The sequence below is a fragment of the Elephantulus edwardii genome, unplaced genomic scaffold (genome assembly GCF_000299155.1).
Source record: "Elephantulus edwardii isolate Elephantulus edwardi_28Jun2011 unplaced genomic scaffold, EleEdw1.0 scaffold00040, whole genome shotgun sequence".
Taxonomy (NCBI): domain Eukaryota; kingdom Metazoa; phylum Chordata; class Mammalia; order Macroscelidea; family Macroscelididae; genus Elephantulus; species Elephantulus edwardii.
Window position 1 is genome coordinate 15,307,129 of NW_006399790.1, and position 15,350 is coordinate 15,322,478.

The following is a 15,350-nucleotide window of genomic DNA, read 5'->3' on the forward strand; positions in this document are numbered from 1 at the left end:
TGTTAAGTTTGATAGATCTTTCTAACAACTGAATTTGGTTTCGATAGCTCAACCTGTTGCTTCTTTTTTCACAGGCACTTCCTGTTCAAGCATGGCTCTGGTTCCTCTGCCATCTTCAGTGCAGCCAGCCAGAACTACCCTCTGACATCCAATACTGTATACTCGCCACCTCCGAGGCCTCTTCCTCGAAGCACCTTTTCGCGACCTGCCTTTACCTTCAACAAACCTTACAGATGCTGTAACTGGAAGTGCACAGCCTTGAGTGCCACAGCAATCACAGTGACTCTGGCCCTGCTCCTGGCCTATGTGATTGGTAAGCCCTTTTTTTCTTGTGCCTCAGCTCCTTCTTAATCAAAACCTCATTTTGCTCAGGAGATGGGAGGAGTTCCTTGCACTTCCCAAACCTAAAACATTGCTGAGGAGAGTAAGGAATACTCTTGGAGAAGAATTATTTATACCACTAACAGAGGCTTATTGATTGCAATTACTGCAGTTAACCATTTTCCTTTCAATTAAAAGGTAGTTATGGTTTTCTCATTAGAAGTCATAAGTACTAATCTACACTAGCTTCTTAAATTTTAGTTACCCAATAATACCCGCTGCCTTCAAGTCAATTCCAACTCACAGGGACCCTGTAGGGTAGAATTTAATGTCTCCATAGGGTTTCCAAGGTAGTAAATCTTTACAAGAAGCAGAATGCCTGTCTTTCTCCCACAGAGCAGCTAGTAGGTTTGAACTACTCACCTTTTAGTTGACATCTGAGTCTTTACCCCTACATCACCAGAGTCCTTTAAGAAACAGTATTACTTCTAATTTTTCATGTAACATTTTCCTGAAAACAGTCATTAACTCATAAAAACTATCAGCAAATCCAGAATACATTCTAATCTCAAGAATTCTGAGTTTTACCCTCGTATAAAGAGAGAAAAATAAAAGGAAACAAGGTGGGGGTGAATCTTCTTTTCACTTGGTAAATAACTGTGCATTGTATGGTTACTATGTGTGGGAAGATAAAGCAAAAAACAGTCACGAGATACTCTTTCTACTTTTCAGGGGGAAAAAAATGATGTTGTTCTTGAATCACTCTGATTAAAGTTCCTCTCACTTGGTAGCAAATTGTATTGATTTTTCTAGATGGCATTTTATTTTGACTGAACATTAATTTCCTTGCTTGAGTGGTTCTGCAGTCTAAAATGTAAATTGACTTAAGAAGCATGTAGTTTGTAGGAGCACTTATTCCTAGAATGAATAGGATATTATGGTAGAAAAATGCCTATCCAGGTACGCCACCAGTAACTTCTCAGATTTAACCCAGTTTCCCTAATTGAGGTGAGACTATCCACTTGTGAGCATGTGAGACACAGTGAACATGATTCTGAGAGGTAGCTAAGAGATTTAAACTTCCTTATGATTGCAAATCTTGTTTATTGCCATCAAGTCGAACACAACCCATAGCGACCCTATGAACAAAAGACCTGAAGCCTTTTGATAACTATCGTAGTAAAGTAAATTTGACTAATGATTTCTTCTTTGTCCAAATGTGAACCACAAGGGAGTTCACATAACCAGTCTTTATAGGAGTTGTTCTAAAACAGGAGGTGGTAAGTAAATAAAACAAGATTTAATCTGTAAGGAAGTCACTGATGGTGTCAACAGTAGGGAGTCGCAGCTTATGATGATGATGATGATGTGATTATCTCTTTTATGATTTCATCACACTGTCTGAATATATTTGAACAGTGCTTCTCTTAAATGTGAATGATACTACCTTATAATATTAAAATATGCCTTTTCTCTTAGTCGTATCAAGATAATGTGTCATGTTTTATGTGCTTTGAGAAGAATTGCTGAAGGGATGGAGATGAAGGATAAGAGAGTACTGCAACTCAAATATCATTTTAGATGAAACTATATAAAATAAGCATTAAGTTTAAATAGTAGAGATTCTTTAAATGAATCTTATTTGAGTGTCAGACCAATTCTTGTCTTGTGGGTTATACTCAGATAACTTTTACTGGGTATAATGGTTGTAGAGATAAGTCTTACCTGATCTAAACAGCTAACTACTGGCAATATCTATTCATAGAGTTACATTTTGTTTAAAGTATTTCTATTTAAAGTTATTATGGTGACCACTCCTATGTAAAATTAATAGTATGCATTCTATCCTGTATAAAATTAATATTATGCATTCTCAAACTTGTTTACTTAGGTTATATATTTGTTTCCTAAGTGAAAGGAGAAAATTTCAATCATTTTAAAGGTTATATTTTGGGCAAAAAACCATAGCATCTACGTTTGACATCACAATAAGTTAATATACTTCACTATGTTCATGGATTTTTAGACCTCTTGTCTTGTCATGAAATAGACAAATTGCTTAACCTCCAGGTCTTCATCTCCTCAAGTTAAAATATGCCCACTAAGAAAGAGGAACTCCATCATAAGATTTTTGTAAGGAAAATTTAGTTGATATATCTAAAGCATTTAAAGTCATTCCTAAACAAAGTAAAGTGTCTTCTAAGTGTTTATTATTATTATTATTATTATTATATCAAAATGGTATTATAGTAGTAAGGTAGTAGCAGGAGTGGCATCCACTTCTGAAATAGCTTGCCTCTGGAAACTATGAACATGGAGAAATGATGAAAGTTATACAAGGTCTTTTGTTCATAGGATTGCTATGAGTTGTCTATGACTCAACAGTACCTAACAACAACAACAACACTATTATAGTTGATGGTAATGAAGTAGGAGAGGAAAACTGTCAATGAATAGAATTGACACAGAGACTACACCAATGGGCTCGAAGATGGCAGAGATCACGGATATGGCATCAACTAGGGCAAGGTTTTGATCTGCTTTCATCAGATCACTGTGAGTTGTAGGCAACTTGACAGCTCCTAATAACAACAACATCATTGTTATTACCATTATTAGTAATGTTTTTCTAAAAATTATTATTTCAAATACTATTGAAACAGTTTTCAGGGGTAATTGTTTTATGCTAGTACCTAAAACAGTGCTCGGCACATAGCAGCCTTCTCCATAAAAGATGGGAGAAAAACTGAATTCTGCGTAGCACTTAATGTTGTTGTTATGGACTGTCAAGTTGAAGCCGACTCAGAGCTGACCCTCCAGTGGATTTTCAGAGTCCGTCAGTTGCGCTGGAAGAGATTGCCCATCTTTGTCCCGTGGAGTTGCTAGTGGATCTGAATCATGTGCTTCTGGGTTGGCAGCATAACTCCTTACCACTAAACTGCCAGAACCTCCTTTACTTAAATGATGTCTTTTAATTCTCACAACAGTCCTCAAAGTCAACTCAAAAGCATTGCTATTGAGTTGGAGCTGACTCTTAGCTGACTTTCCTGTGGTTTCTCAGAGGCTGTATATTGCATGGAAAGATGTATCCCTCTTTCTCCATCAGAGCAGCTGATGGACTGAAAGTGCTGTCTTTGGACTGGCAGTGCAACTCCTTACCTTCTAGGCCACCAGGTATCCTTAAAGGTATCTGTGTATTATGTGTTATAATTGAGGATACAAAGGTAAGAGGTCATGCAGAGGTCACACTGAAATTGCAAGAAAATGGTGGTCCCAGCATTTGGAACCATTTATTTTTTGGTCTGCTAAATTCATTGACCAGATAGCTTTGTTTTCCTGTAGAATTAGAAATTAAATTAGATACATTAAGTCATCTATCTCAGTAGTCAGTTCACCTGAAATTGGCTGGTGGGTGAGAGAAATCTGTCAAAATAATTTACTGTGAAATTTGTAGATGTAGAAATAACAAGCTGAATACTGGCATGGTAGGTTGGATAGGTTAAAAATTAAGACATGTGAGTGGCCAACATTATACCTGTGTTCTTAGGGGTTTTTTGGTGAACTAGACATGTGATTTTGGAGAAATCACTTAAAATATCTTACTCAACTTCCCCCATACGTGCCATCTCACAAGTGTAGATAGGATATTTATAAATAGGCATCAAGGTGAAAGATGTCACATAACAACTGTAACATATAAGATGATTTTTAAATGGCTTTTCTGTGGTTAAAGTAAAAAGTATTAAGTTTCAAAATATGAACCCATTTCACCCTCAACTCTTGCTGAGTCCGTAAGAATCGTCACTTTTTTTTCCAATCCCCCTTTTGCAATTGCTGTATAACTCAAAAAAATCTTTCACTGAAACTATTTACTGCTTCTGTTTCCCGTGCAAATTCCTTTTTGCTATTTCATTTTCCTCCATTACCCATTATCCATAACCTTTAGATACTAATGGCTGTATGCTGTGTTGCCCTCAATCCACTAGGGGAAATCACATCAATATCAATGGGATATCAATAGACGTTCTGTGCATTATAGCTCTGTAAGTGGTAATTGGAAAGCAATGGAAACCCAGTGGGTTGGTCAGGCAACCAGCGCCAGCCCCACACCTACCCTCTATACCTTTTGGTTCAGCAAAAGAATAGTTCTTTAAGTTTTGAGGTCATAAAATTTAGTGGTAAAGGTACTGATGATATGAAGATATCATGGAATGTCTTTTATCATCACTTACCCATAAATCTGTGACGTTTTCCTTCTGAATTGAAAAATATGTCCTTCCTCTTCATCCTCTCTGATATTTTGGCATCAGTGATGTATCAGTGCCAGTCAGAAGCACATTTACTTGAATTTACAAATAAGCTATATGAAGTGGTAGTCAGGAAGACAGATGACCATATGCAAGGCATCAAGAGCAGGCGAGGTTAAAGTGCTTCATCAATGGTTGTGAAGGGCACAAATACAACTTCTCTGGCAATCTTTGATGTTTTCATCAAACTTCTTCACAGTCAGCAGTTTGTATACAAGGCAATAGAAATTCAAAGGAAAGGAAAACGATACATTGTGAAAGTGCTCAATTGGGCTGTTGCATTAAGTGACTTAGTTAGTAGGGAGTTCTGGCCATTGCCCCAGTAATAACCCATTGTCATTGGGTCGATGAGTGAATAATTCTTTTCCTTTGCTGTAATATTAATAACCAGCACTTTCAAGGAATGCAAGTAACGCAAGGTCCCAAAATCTTCTTGTCATGATCACATTAGAAAATTAACCCAAATTAATCTTGGCAGCACAAAATTGGAAGAAATAGAATCTTGAACCCTGATCTTTGATCCTAAGCTTAGGGATGAAACTCCTGAGAGCAAAGGGCTTACCTTACCTGAGTAAAACTGAGTGAAATTGATTTTATTGCTTTCTTCTGCTACCTAGCCCAAATTTCCCCACATTCTGAAACTGTTATTTCACTGCAGTAAGAAAGTGCAGAAAATTATAGATGAGTGGTATGTATTCACTTTGCCCTTCTCTCTCTCTCTCTCTCTCTCTCTCTCTCTCTCTCTCTCACACACACACACACACACACACACTCTCTAACAAATGCTTCAAATAAAATAGAATGCCATGCATTTCATTTTTAAAAAAAAATAATTAAGGGTTTGAATTTTGTGTGATTTTGTTTGTTTAATGGAGAGAATGAAAATGGATAATTCCCCCTCCCAATAAATCTAAATGCACAGTGTTCCCACACACTAAGTTTGGCTAGATATGGATAAGTAAATATTCTTATCAAAATCCATCTCTTGTCATTAGAAACTCTGTAATGTCTCTGTACCTCAGTTTTCTCATCTATAAAATGAAAATTATTCTCATCTTAATGAATTTTCTTTAGAATTAAATGAGATGAAACTTGGCAAACATTCAGGATGTTGCTTGCTATTTATGTCATATACCATTGAATTGGAACCAACTCATAGCTGATCCTCTAGTGGGTTTTCAAAGGCAGTGAATTACATGAAGAGACCTCCAATCTTTCTCCCTCAAAGCAGCTTGTGAATTTTAACCACGTGTCTTCAAGTTGATATCACAACTCCTTACCAATGACCACCAGAACTCCCCACAGGATATGGCTTAGAATATAGAAATAAAGTTTAATGGTTATCATTAGTGAAAAAAAAAACCCAAAAACTTCTTTTGGCACTATTGAGTGCCAGTCAGTTGATTTCTCAAAAAAAACCAATGTGGCAGAGGAGAACTGACCCAAAGAATTTTCTACATTGTAATCATTACAGGATCAGATAGTCAGGTCTTTGTCCTGTGGCACTATGAGTGGGTTCAAACAACCAACCGTTCCACTAGCAACCCAGTACTTAAACTTTGCACCACCAGGGTTCCTTGAGGAAAACATAATGGATGTTTTGTTTCCCTTCTTCTCTAAATCAGCTTTCAAAATTTGAACATATATTTAATAGGAGTCACTTAACAGGCCAAGATAACTCTAGCATTGCCTTTGTTTCACCAATTTTCCTCTTCCATTGTTTTATCCCCTTTAAATGTTCTTTACAACTCTAGAGACCATATCTATTGAAATACATTTCCATTAAAATATATTTGATGGTTACCAGGAATGGGAGTAGAGGATGAAGGGAGGAAAATAAAAAGATATATTATAGCTTATAACATCCCTGAAATGACTCGACATAAAATGCTAAAAAGCATCTTACTTTACCATATAGACTTATATCAGTCCTTTGGTTTGATGCTTAATACTCATTACTTCTTCCTGTTCTCTCTCTTGGGTTCACTCATTTATGATAATAATGGCAATTTCTGACTTTTCCACTTTACTCATGAATCTACCAACTTCTAGTAATCCTTCTAAACAAAGGTCTGGAAAATGGTGATGTAACTTCATTCTCATTATAAATCTGCCATCCGTGCATTTATCAAAGCCCTTCTTTAAAAAAGATTTATACGTTCATTCTACATCACCTTTTGGTGTAATATGTTCCATAAGTTTTATCCCCACTACATAAAGTGGCATTTTTATCTGTCATAAATAAAAGTATAAATCCAACTCAATTTAAATGGACTAAAATGACAGGATGAACCAGTATCACATATAACTAATTTGCAGAAGCATAGAATGCTCCTGTTGCTTAGGAATAAAGCTTTTTAATGAAAGGCAAATATTTTCTTTTTCATCTTTGAATGCCACCGTACTGTAGATTTAAGACAAAGAGTAAGAAAGATCATTTCTTGGTCTAATGAGTAGTGAATACTAAATACATGTCTCACATCAAGAGATTATTTTGTTGGCTCAAGAAGAGGCAGTCAGCTTGCTAAGAACTTCCCTTACAACACTTTCCTAAATTCCCATTAACAGATGGATAAATTAAATGTTTATTCATTTATACACATACAGCACATATATCCATATATACAATAGAAAAATATGAAATCTCTAGGGGAAATGAAGTCTTGATCCATGCTACACTTTGTTTTTTGTTTGTTGTTGGTTTTTTTTCACATTTCCCTCCCCTCTCCCCAGTTCACTTTTCTTTTCAAAAAGATTCTTTCATTATTGCACAGTTTCCTCCCTCACACTGCCCCAAGTCCACTTCACCACACAGCTCTTATTCAGGACTGTTGTCATACAAACAATATCTAATCATATATTCCTTTTAAACAGCTTTTCCCCCTCATCTTTTCCAATGCAGTGTTCATTATTTATCCTCTCTTTTCTTAGTTCTCCTCCAACCCCCATATCAGTCCTGTTTTATAGCAGTTGCATTATGTAGTATTTGTCCTTTTGTGACTTAGATATTTCACTCAGCATAATGTCCTCCAGGATCACCCATTTTGTATAATATTTTATGAGTTCCTTCTTTTTCAGTGCTGCATAGTATTCCATTGTGTGCCTATTCCATGGCTTCTCTCTCCATTCTTTTATTCATGGGTCCATGCTACACTTTGGAGCTTAAAACTGAGCAAAATAGACGAATCAGAAAGTACAAATATATGAACTCACTTATAGAAAAACACAGAGAAGGCAAATGTTTAAAAAACAAAAAATACTAGTAGTTATCAGAAATTGGAAGGAGAGGTAAATGGGGTTTTAACAGTGATGGGAATATGTAAATTATTAAAGTGTAAGGTTGCACAGCTTTTTATTGTAATTGCTAAAATTGTTAGTAAATCTATAAAAATCAAATTGGAAAAAATGCGTGATAAATGCATTTACAGCAACAACAAAATAGTAGCTGCCACAGCTGATTATGCACTACCAAATATTTAATGGGATTTAATTTCCAGTTTGAAAGTTTAAAGTCATAGTTTCACAGGACATCCAATTAATAAACTAAATAACATGTTAAGTGCCTCTCTTCAACCATCTTGTACATTGTGTGGTACCTAGGGTCTTAAAAGTTTTTAAATGGCCATCTGTAACATATTTGGTCTCTGTTACTTCACACATATAGCTAGCAGAAGCTATTCATTGGAGAGGGACATCATGCTTGGAAGATGGTGAGTCAGAGAAGGCGAGGGAAGAGTCTCAATGAGGTGGATTGATGTGGTGACTTCTGCAACAGACCTGAGTGTTTTGGAGATGATGAGGATGGCATAGGATAGGGCAGGGTTCAGGTTGGCTGTTCATAGGGTTGCTATGGATCATGCTCAACTTGACAAGACCTAACAACAACAGCAACCCTGTAACAATAGAGGAAGAGAGGCAAGAATAGGAAGAGGGTACATAATGTATGACTAGGTAACCTCTATGAATAACTGACTCCTTTGCTGTGGGACTAGAACTGGATGGTACTTAGATACCATTACTGAACATTTTGAACAAAGATTATATAAAAGAAGTCTGGTCAAGAGAAGGGAAATTCAATATATAATTTTAAATTTTTATACATGCCAGACTTCCTGGAGCCATAATGTTTGGATGAAGCCCTGAAATTATTTCCCTGAGATAATTTTAAACCTTTAATTAAAAAGAAAAAAGAAATTCTCTGATGTTTTCTTGAAACCAAATGATAGTATAGGTCATGTGGTGTCAGAAACCTTGAAAATTTGCTTCCCTATCCATTGTATTAGCCCCCATCAGGAGCATGGTCTCCAGCTACCTTAACTGCAGATACATAATCTTGCAAATTATCAACAGCTGTGGGGCCAATAAAAATGGCATATTTCACACTGTGAAAAACAGTAGTGGGGAGAGTGTGAAGGGACTATGGCAGAAGGTAAAGAGACTGTAGCACTGCTGTGAAGAGACTGTGGCAAGGTGTAAGCAGAGGTACCCCAGAGATAGAGCCACAGTTAAAGCTTTTGCTTACTGGATTATTAAAGGAAAAGCTGACTTATAACTGCTCTGAGATAAAGCTTGCTGGGTGATTGAGGAAACTAAAGGTTTATTTGTGCTGCTGAATTGAACCTGGGCTTTCACTTGTTGATTGAGAAGCTGTCTGTACTAATTGAGAACTTGTGCCTTGTTAATTTGGCTTGGGCGGCCTGCTGAACTAAACTTGAACTTGCATTATGTGATATTCTTTGCCTTCCCCACTTCCGAACCTATTTCTCTAATAAACGCTATAACTGTGAGTAAAGTCTGTGAGTCAATTTGCAGCAAACATTGGACCCAATGAATGGTAGACATAGGTGCAGGAGCATGTTGTATGGCATGTCTAACCATGTAGCTATTTGTATGTTACTATGGATATTACTGATGGGGACATTCCCCTTTATGAAGTCAGACTCAGCCTCCATCTCCACATTACCACTGCTCCTTTTACAGTTTAGCTAGTAGAGAATGTCTGCCTTGAGCATTGATACTATTTTAAGAACTATATCTATAAGATCAAATTAACAACAGCAACTCACAAGACTAAATGAGATCCTGAGGTCAATGCATTTGTGGTGATATGGAGAGGCAATATCTCAGAAAAAGCGAGTTGCAAATGGTTGCACAACTAGGAAAAAGGTTATCAGTGTCACTAAATGAGACATGCAGAAATTATTAAGTTGGTGTATGATTTGTGTGTATTTTTAAGAGCAACAACAAATTAAGTACAAGTGTTTAAAAGTTTATAACAGTAAGAATCAATCTTGCAAATTGAGGAAAAAATTATCAAGATTTCAGTGACTTCAGAGGAAATTATTTGAATTTTGTTGCATAAAGAATTCCTAGTCAACTCAGTTTCTCCCAATCCAAATGATATATAGTACATATATAGATATGTTATATGAATATTTTTAGATCCACATTGCATAAGTTGTTAAGCTATACTTACTCTGAAGTGCTTAAGAATAAACTAAATTAGAGCAATGGATTTGAAACAGATGGCAGGTTAGCCCATTTTTAAACTGTAGAAATGTGATTGCATTTTCATATAGAATGAGTGAATAAGGCCAGTATCCCCAGCAGAGTATCTGACTCATCACAGTCAGCACGAAGACATGGCATCTTGCAGGGTGGGAACCCTTTCATTTGGAGTTCAGCAATATTCCCTTCACAGAGAGAGGTAAAAAAAGATAATATGTTTGAGTAATTAGAAATATCGTGAAATACCTAGCGAAGCAGAAATGGAGCATATGGGAGAGTGGCAGGAAATGAAAATGGTAAGCTGTAGCAGATCATGAGAATAATTTTAATTTAAAAAAAGTTTACCATTTATTCTAAGAACAGAGGGGTGGATTTTTAACATGTTGTTTTCATTGGGCAAGTGAATTATTTGTTGCTATTTAGAACAATCACTCTAATAGCAATAAAGAAGTTGTATTTGGCAAACAGGGCAAGAAGCAAAATTAAGAAAGTATTTAGAAGATAAAGCACTTGTGCTGTAGAGACTGATTAGATGTGACAGGAGAAAGAGTTGATGCTTCGTGTAAGAAGTGGGCTGATGGTGATGCCCATTAAGCCAAAACAGAAGGGAAAAGTTTAAGGTAAAAATGGATGTCCAAGTAAAGATGCTTATTACATTACTAAATATCCGACAAGGGAACTTCGTAACACTTTACCTTTGAGAATACCAAAATCAGAAGAATGAGATAAAAAGAATATAAAGGATAGACTTGGAGAAAATACAAATATTCAAGAAATATGAGGAAAAATGGGGGGACTTGAGAGGAGAGTAGGAAAAGAGTGGCTAGATAATGAACACTGTATATTGTACCATTAGGGAGAAAATTGTTTAAAATGAATATATTATTAGACATTGTGTGTAAGAAAATGGTCCAGAATAAGAGGTACATTGCAGAGAGGACTGAGGAAATAAGGAGAAGAGAGGAAATTGTACAACAATGAATGAATATTTTTTTAAAAAAAAGAAATATAACTGGGTGAGGGGGGAGGGAACAAAATGTGCAACGATGAATGAATGAAAATCCAACTTTTCCGTAAACTTTTGTTACCATCACAATTAAAATAAATTTATTACAAAGGAAGAGGAAGAAGCAACTAGAAAGAATAAATAAAAGTAGTTATCAAAATGTGGAATGAAGATCACTGGGGACCTCAAGATATTTCAGAGGGTTCACAAAGTACAACTATTTTCGTAATACAGACTTGCCTATTTCACTATAATCTTCTTATGAATGTACCATAGAATTTTCTAACACCACATTATACCTATCACAATCAATAGCTATGACTTCTGGATGCAGAAGGAGATTTTAAAATCTAGCTGCCCTTTTTCTAACACAATCATTAAAGATACTGGGAAAAAATTGTTAAATGGTGAGCTGGGGGTGCTGGATGCTTGGAGGCATAGGAGGCTCCCTGACTCAGAGTATTCAGAGTCTTTGGAAAAATGTAAAATGATGCCATTATATCACTCTCCTCAAAATGTGCTTTTAAGCAGTTATGTATCATAAAAACATTATTTTAACTTAGTGTTTATTGCTATTGTTGTGGTTGTTGTTGTTAAGTGCCGTTGAGTCATAGATGACTCATAGTGACCCTATGAATGAAAGACCTGAACACTTGTATAACTTTCGTTGCTTCTCAAAGTTCATAGAGTTTCCGGAGGCAAGCTATTTTGGAAGTGGATGCCATTTCTGCTTCCAAGCTTGTTTTAATTGGGAAGCTCCACCAGACACTATGCACCATTATCGCATTTGAAACATCAGTATCACAGTGTTTAGTATCACAGCAACCATGAGCTACCTCTGTACAGCAAACAGACAGACTAGTGCTCAATTAATAATAAGTTATATTTTTTAATATAGTAAGATATGTTGTTGCTGTTTTTATACGGCATCGAGTCACCTGTGACTCATAGCAACCCTATGTGCAATAGCCCTAAACCCTGCTCTGTCCCGTGTCAATCTTATTGTTTCAGACACGACTATCCCTATTACCCTAATCCTCTCCTGTGCTGTCCTTCTACCCTCCCAAGCATGACGTTCCTTTCCAAGGACTAGTCCCTCCTTGCAACATGCCCAAAGTATGTCAGATGAAACTTCAGAATCCGTGCCTCCAAGGAGCAGCCTGGTTTCACCCTCACCCTCTCCAGGACAATCTTATTTGTTCTCCTAGCAGTCCAGGGTATATTTAATACTCTTCTCCAGCACCACAGTTCAAAGGCATCAATTCTCCTTCTATCATCCTTAGTCATTGTCCAGCTCTCTGATGCATAGCAAGTAATTGCAAAGACCATGGCCTGGATCAGGTGTACTCTCCAGACTGACATCGTTGCTCTTCCGCACTTTGGAGAGGTCTATGACAGCAGACTTTCCCAATGCAATTTGTCTTTTAATTTCCTGGTTGCTGGTACCAGGAGTGTTGATTGTAGAGCCAAGCAAACAGAAGATGTGAACAATCCCAATCTCTTCATCATCTATCATGATGCTGCCAATTGGCCCAGTGGTGAGAATCTTTGCTTCCTTGATATAGAGCTTCAATCCATATTGAAGGCTGCAGTCCTTCTGCAGCAAGCACGTCACGTCCTCCTTAGTTTCAGCAAGCAGGGTTGTGTCATCTGCCTAACACAGATTGTTGATAGGCTTTCCACCAATCCTGACACCACATTTCTCCTCATAGAGCCCAGCCTCCCAGGTAATCTGCTCTGCATATAGATTGAAAAGATATGGAGATACAACACATCCATAGTAAAACACAGCAAATATAAAAATAAAAAATCCACATCAACAATATGTATTTGTAGTCCTCAGTAATTTTTAAGAACATAAAGGATTTCTGAGTTTAAAATGCTTGAAAAGGTCTGAGGTAGGTAAACCAACTGCATTATTCTATTTTTCAAAAAAATCCACTGAGCGAGATAAGGATTATCACACCAAAGTCACCCAATGGTGGGGGCATGTAGAGAAAGTGTTGCAAGAAAACAAAAGGGATGCATAAATTACAGTGGCTGTTGGAAGTTTTTTAAATTGATCACATGACAAGAAAATAGAAGGAGGAAGCCGATTGTGTGGGAAGCAAGAAATGGATCCAAAAATCTAGAGATCTTGAGAAGATTATAAAGGAGTTGTGGCTGTGAATGAGCTGAAAACTAGGAAAATGATGTTTCAAAACTTTGAGTCAACACCAACTCATAGTGACTCTGTGTGTGTCAGAGGAACTGTGTTGCATAGAGTTTTCAGTGAAGTAGAAAACCAGAACTTTCTTCAAAGAAACCATGATGTAGATTTGAACTTCCAACCTTTGGTAAAGGGCTTAACATGTTAACCATTTATACCACACAGAGAGTCCAAATAATGATCAGAGGGTATGATAACAAAAGTTTAGATATCAGATAATAGAACACAAAAATGTGATTCCCCTATAAATTTCAGGCCTATAAGGAAAGCATGCATTAGGAGTTATTTTGCAAAGGAACTTTTGATAAAGGAGGCTTAAATTTCTGGTGAGATACGATCTTATAAAGTGTTCTTTTTTGGATAGATTTATAAACCATTAAGAACTTGTACCATTAAGTTGACCAGGGTCTTCTAGAGTCCTTGGAACAACCTAGTGAGCAAGCCCAGGACAGCATCTTTTTATTGAAATATGTCAATGGGTATTCCATCAATTCTTGGGGCCTTGGGTTTTTTCACAATTTCTTCAGAACAGCTTGCCTCTTGATCATATGTTGTTCTATGAAATTCTTCTGTGTCAGCCAATTCCTAGGTCATGCAAATGGCTGACATACTTGCATTTGATAAGGTTGGTGGTTCAAATCCACCCTGGGACAAGAAGAATAAATACCTGTCAATTTACATGAAAATCAGCTCTTGAAAACCCTGTGGGATACTGACACACAGGAGGCCACTGTGGATTTGTAGCATTCAAAAGTAACTTCTTCTTTCTTTAATTTTATTTTGTTATCCCTAAAACTCAATAATTTTACATGTTAATGCTAAATGGCTTTCCTATTTTGCTTTGAGAAGCCTCCCCAAGGGTCTCTGTAGATGGTCAGTCTCACTACTGTTATTATTATGGGCTTTAAAAACATAGAAACAGGAACACTATCACTTCTTTTCACCATGCTTAATACCTTGGATTGAATAAACACCAAACAAACTTGTTAACTCATGCACTCAATAAATATTATTGAGCACCTTAAAAAAAAAGAAAAAGAAAAAATTTTACAAAAACTGTGGTCTAACATACTGAATCATACTGCATCATCAATATAGGCAAGACCTATGTGGACTTCTAGATCATAACATGGCTTCTCAAAACTTCCTCCTTTAGAGAGCCTATAGCTCTCTCTAGGTGAATAATGAATTAATATGAGCTAAGATGACCCAAGGTCATTTTCTGCTGAGCAAAAAATTCTGGTGTCTTGTAAATTCAGTTCAAATAGTTAACTTCTCGGGCAATCCTGAGGGCTTCTAAGGAAGAGTCTCACAAATGTCTGGTGGCCAGGTTGGACATGGCAATAGAACAGGAAGTTCTGGAAGAAGAGATTTGTGACCTGGTTCTTTGTCAGGAATTCTTGGGTTCTTTCTGCCACTTGTCCATTAAGGAGGCTTTGTATCCTGATCACATATGATCAGGAAATTGAACTCCAGGATATGTGCACAGAGCATCAAAGGTTATTGGGTTCTCAGATAAACTGATTGTGACTGCACCAGAAATTAATACAAATTAGTGCTCTGTACTACTCAACCACAACCTGCAGAGGAGGCTGATTTTGCTAGCTGACATTCGTGTTGTTGTTCTACAGTGTCATAGATTGTTGTTGTTCTTGTATGTCACAGGTTTCAACAAAGCAACTAGTCCCCTTTTTATGTTTCAGCCAAGGTTCTTAAATTTTTTTCTCTTGTTCACTTAAGGAAGAATCTAGCTTCCCTCTCATCTGGAACTTCCATTTTAATTAAATATTATTGTTAGATATAGTACTAACTTCCTGGAGAACAACCACTTGGCCAACTGACTGGAAGAGATCTATATTTGTTCCCATTTCAAAGAAAGGTGACCCAACAGAGTGTGGAAACTATTGAATAATATCATTGATTTCACATGCAAGCAAGATTCTACTGAAGATTATCCAAAAACGACTGGAACAGCACATCAGCAGAGAACTGCCAGAAG

At 36.7% G+C, this 15,350-nt stretch overlaps 1 protein-coding gene across 3 annotated transcripts in view; it reads left to right on the forward strand.

Annotated features, from left to right (window-relative positions):
- Nucleotides 1-15,350, forward strand: part of TENM1 (teneurin transmembrane protein 1) — a 795,992-nt gene that overhangs the window by 318,711 nt on the left and 461,931 nt on the right. For all 3 annotated transcript variants that reach the window (XM_006885054.1, XM_006885055.1, XM_006885056.1), the window contains exon 5: nt 75-313. In XM_006885054.1, coding sequence (XP_006885116.1) covers nt 75-313 — 239 coding nt within the window. The remainder of the gene's footprint in view (nt 1-74; nt 314-15,350) is intronic.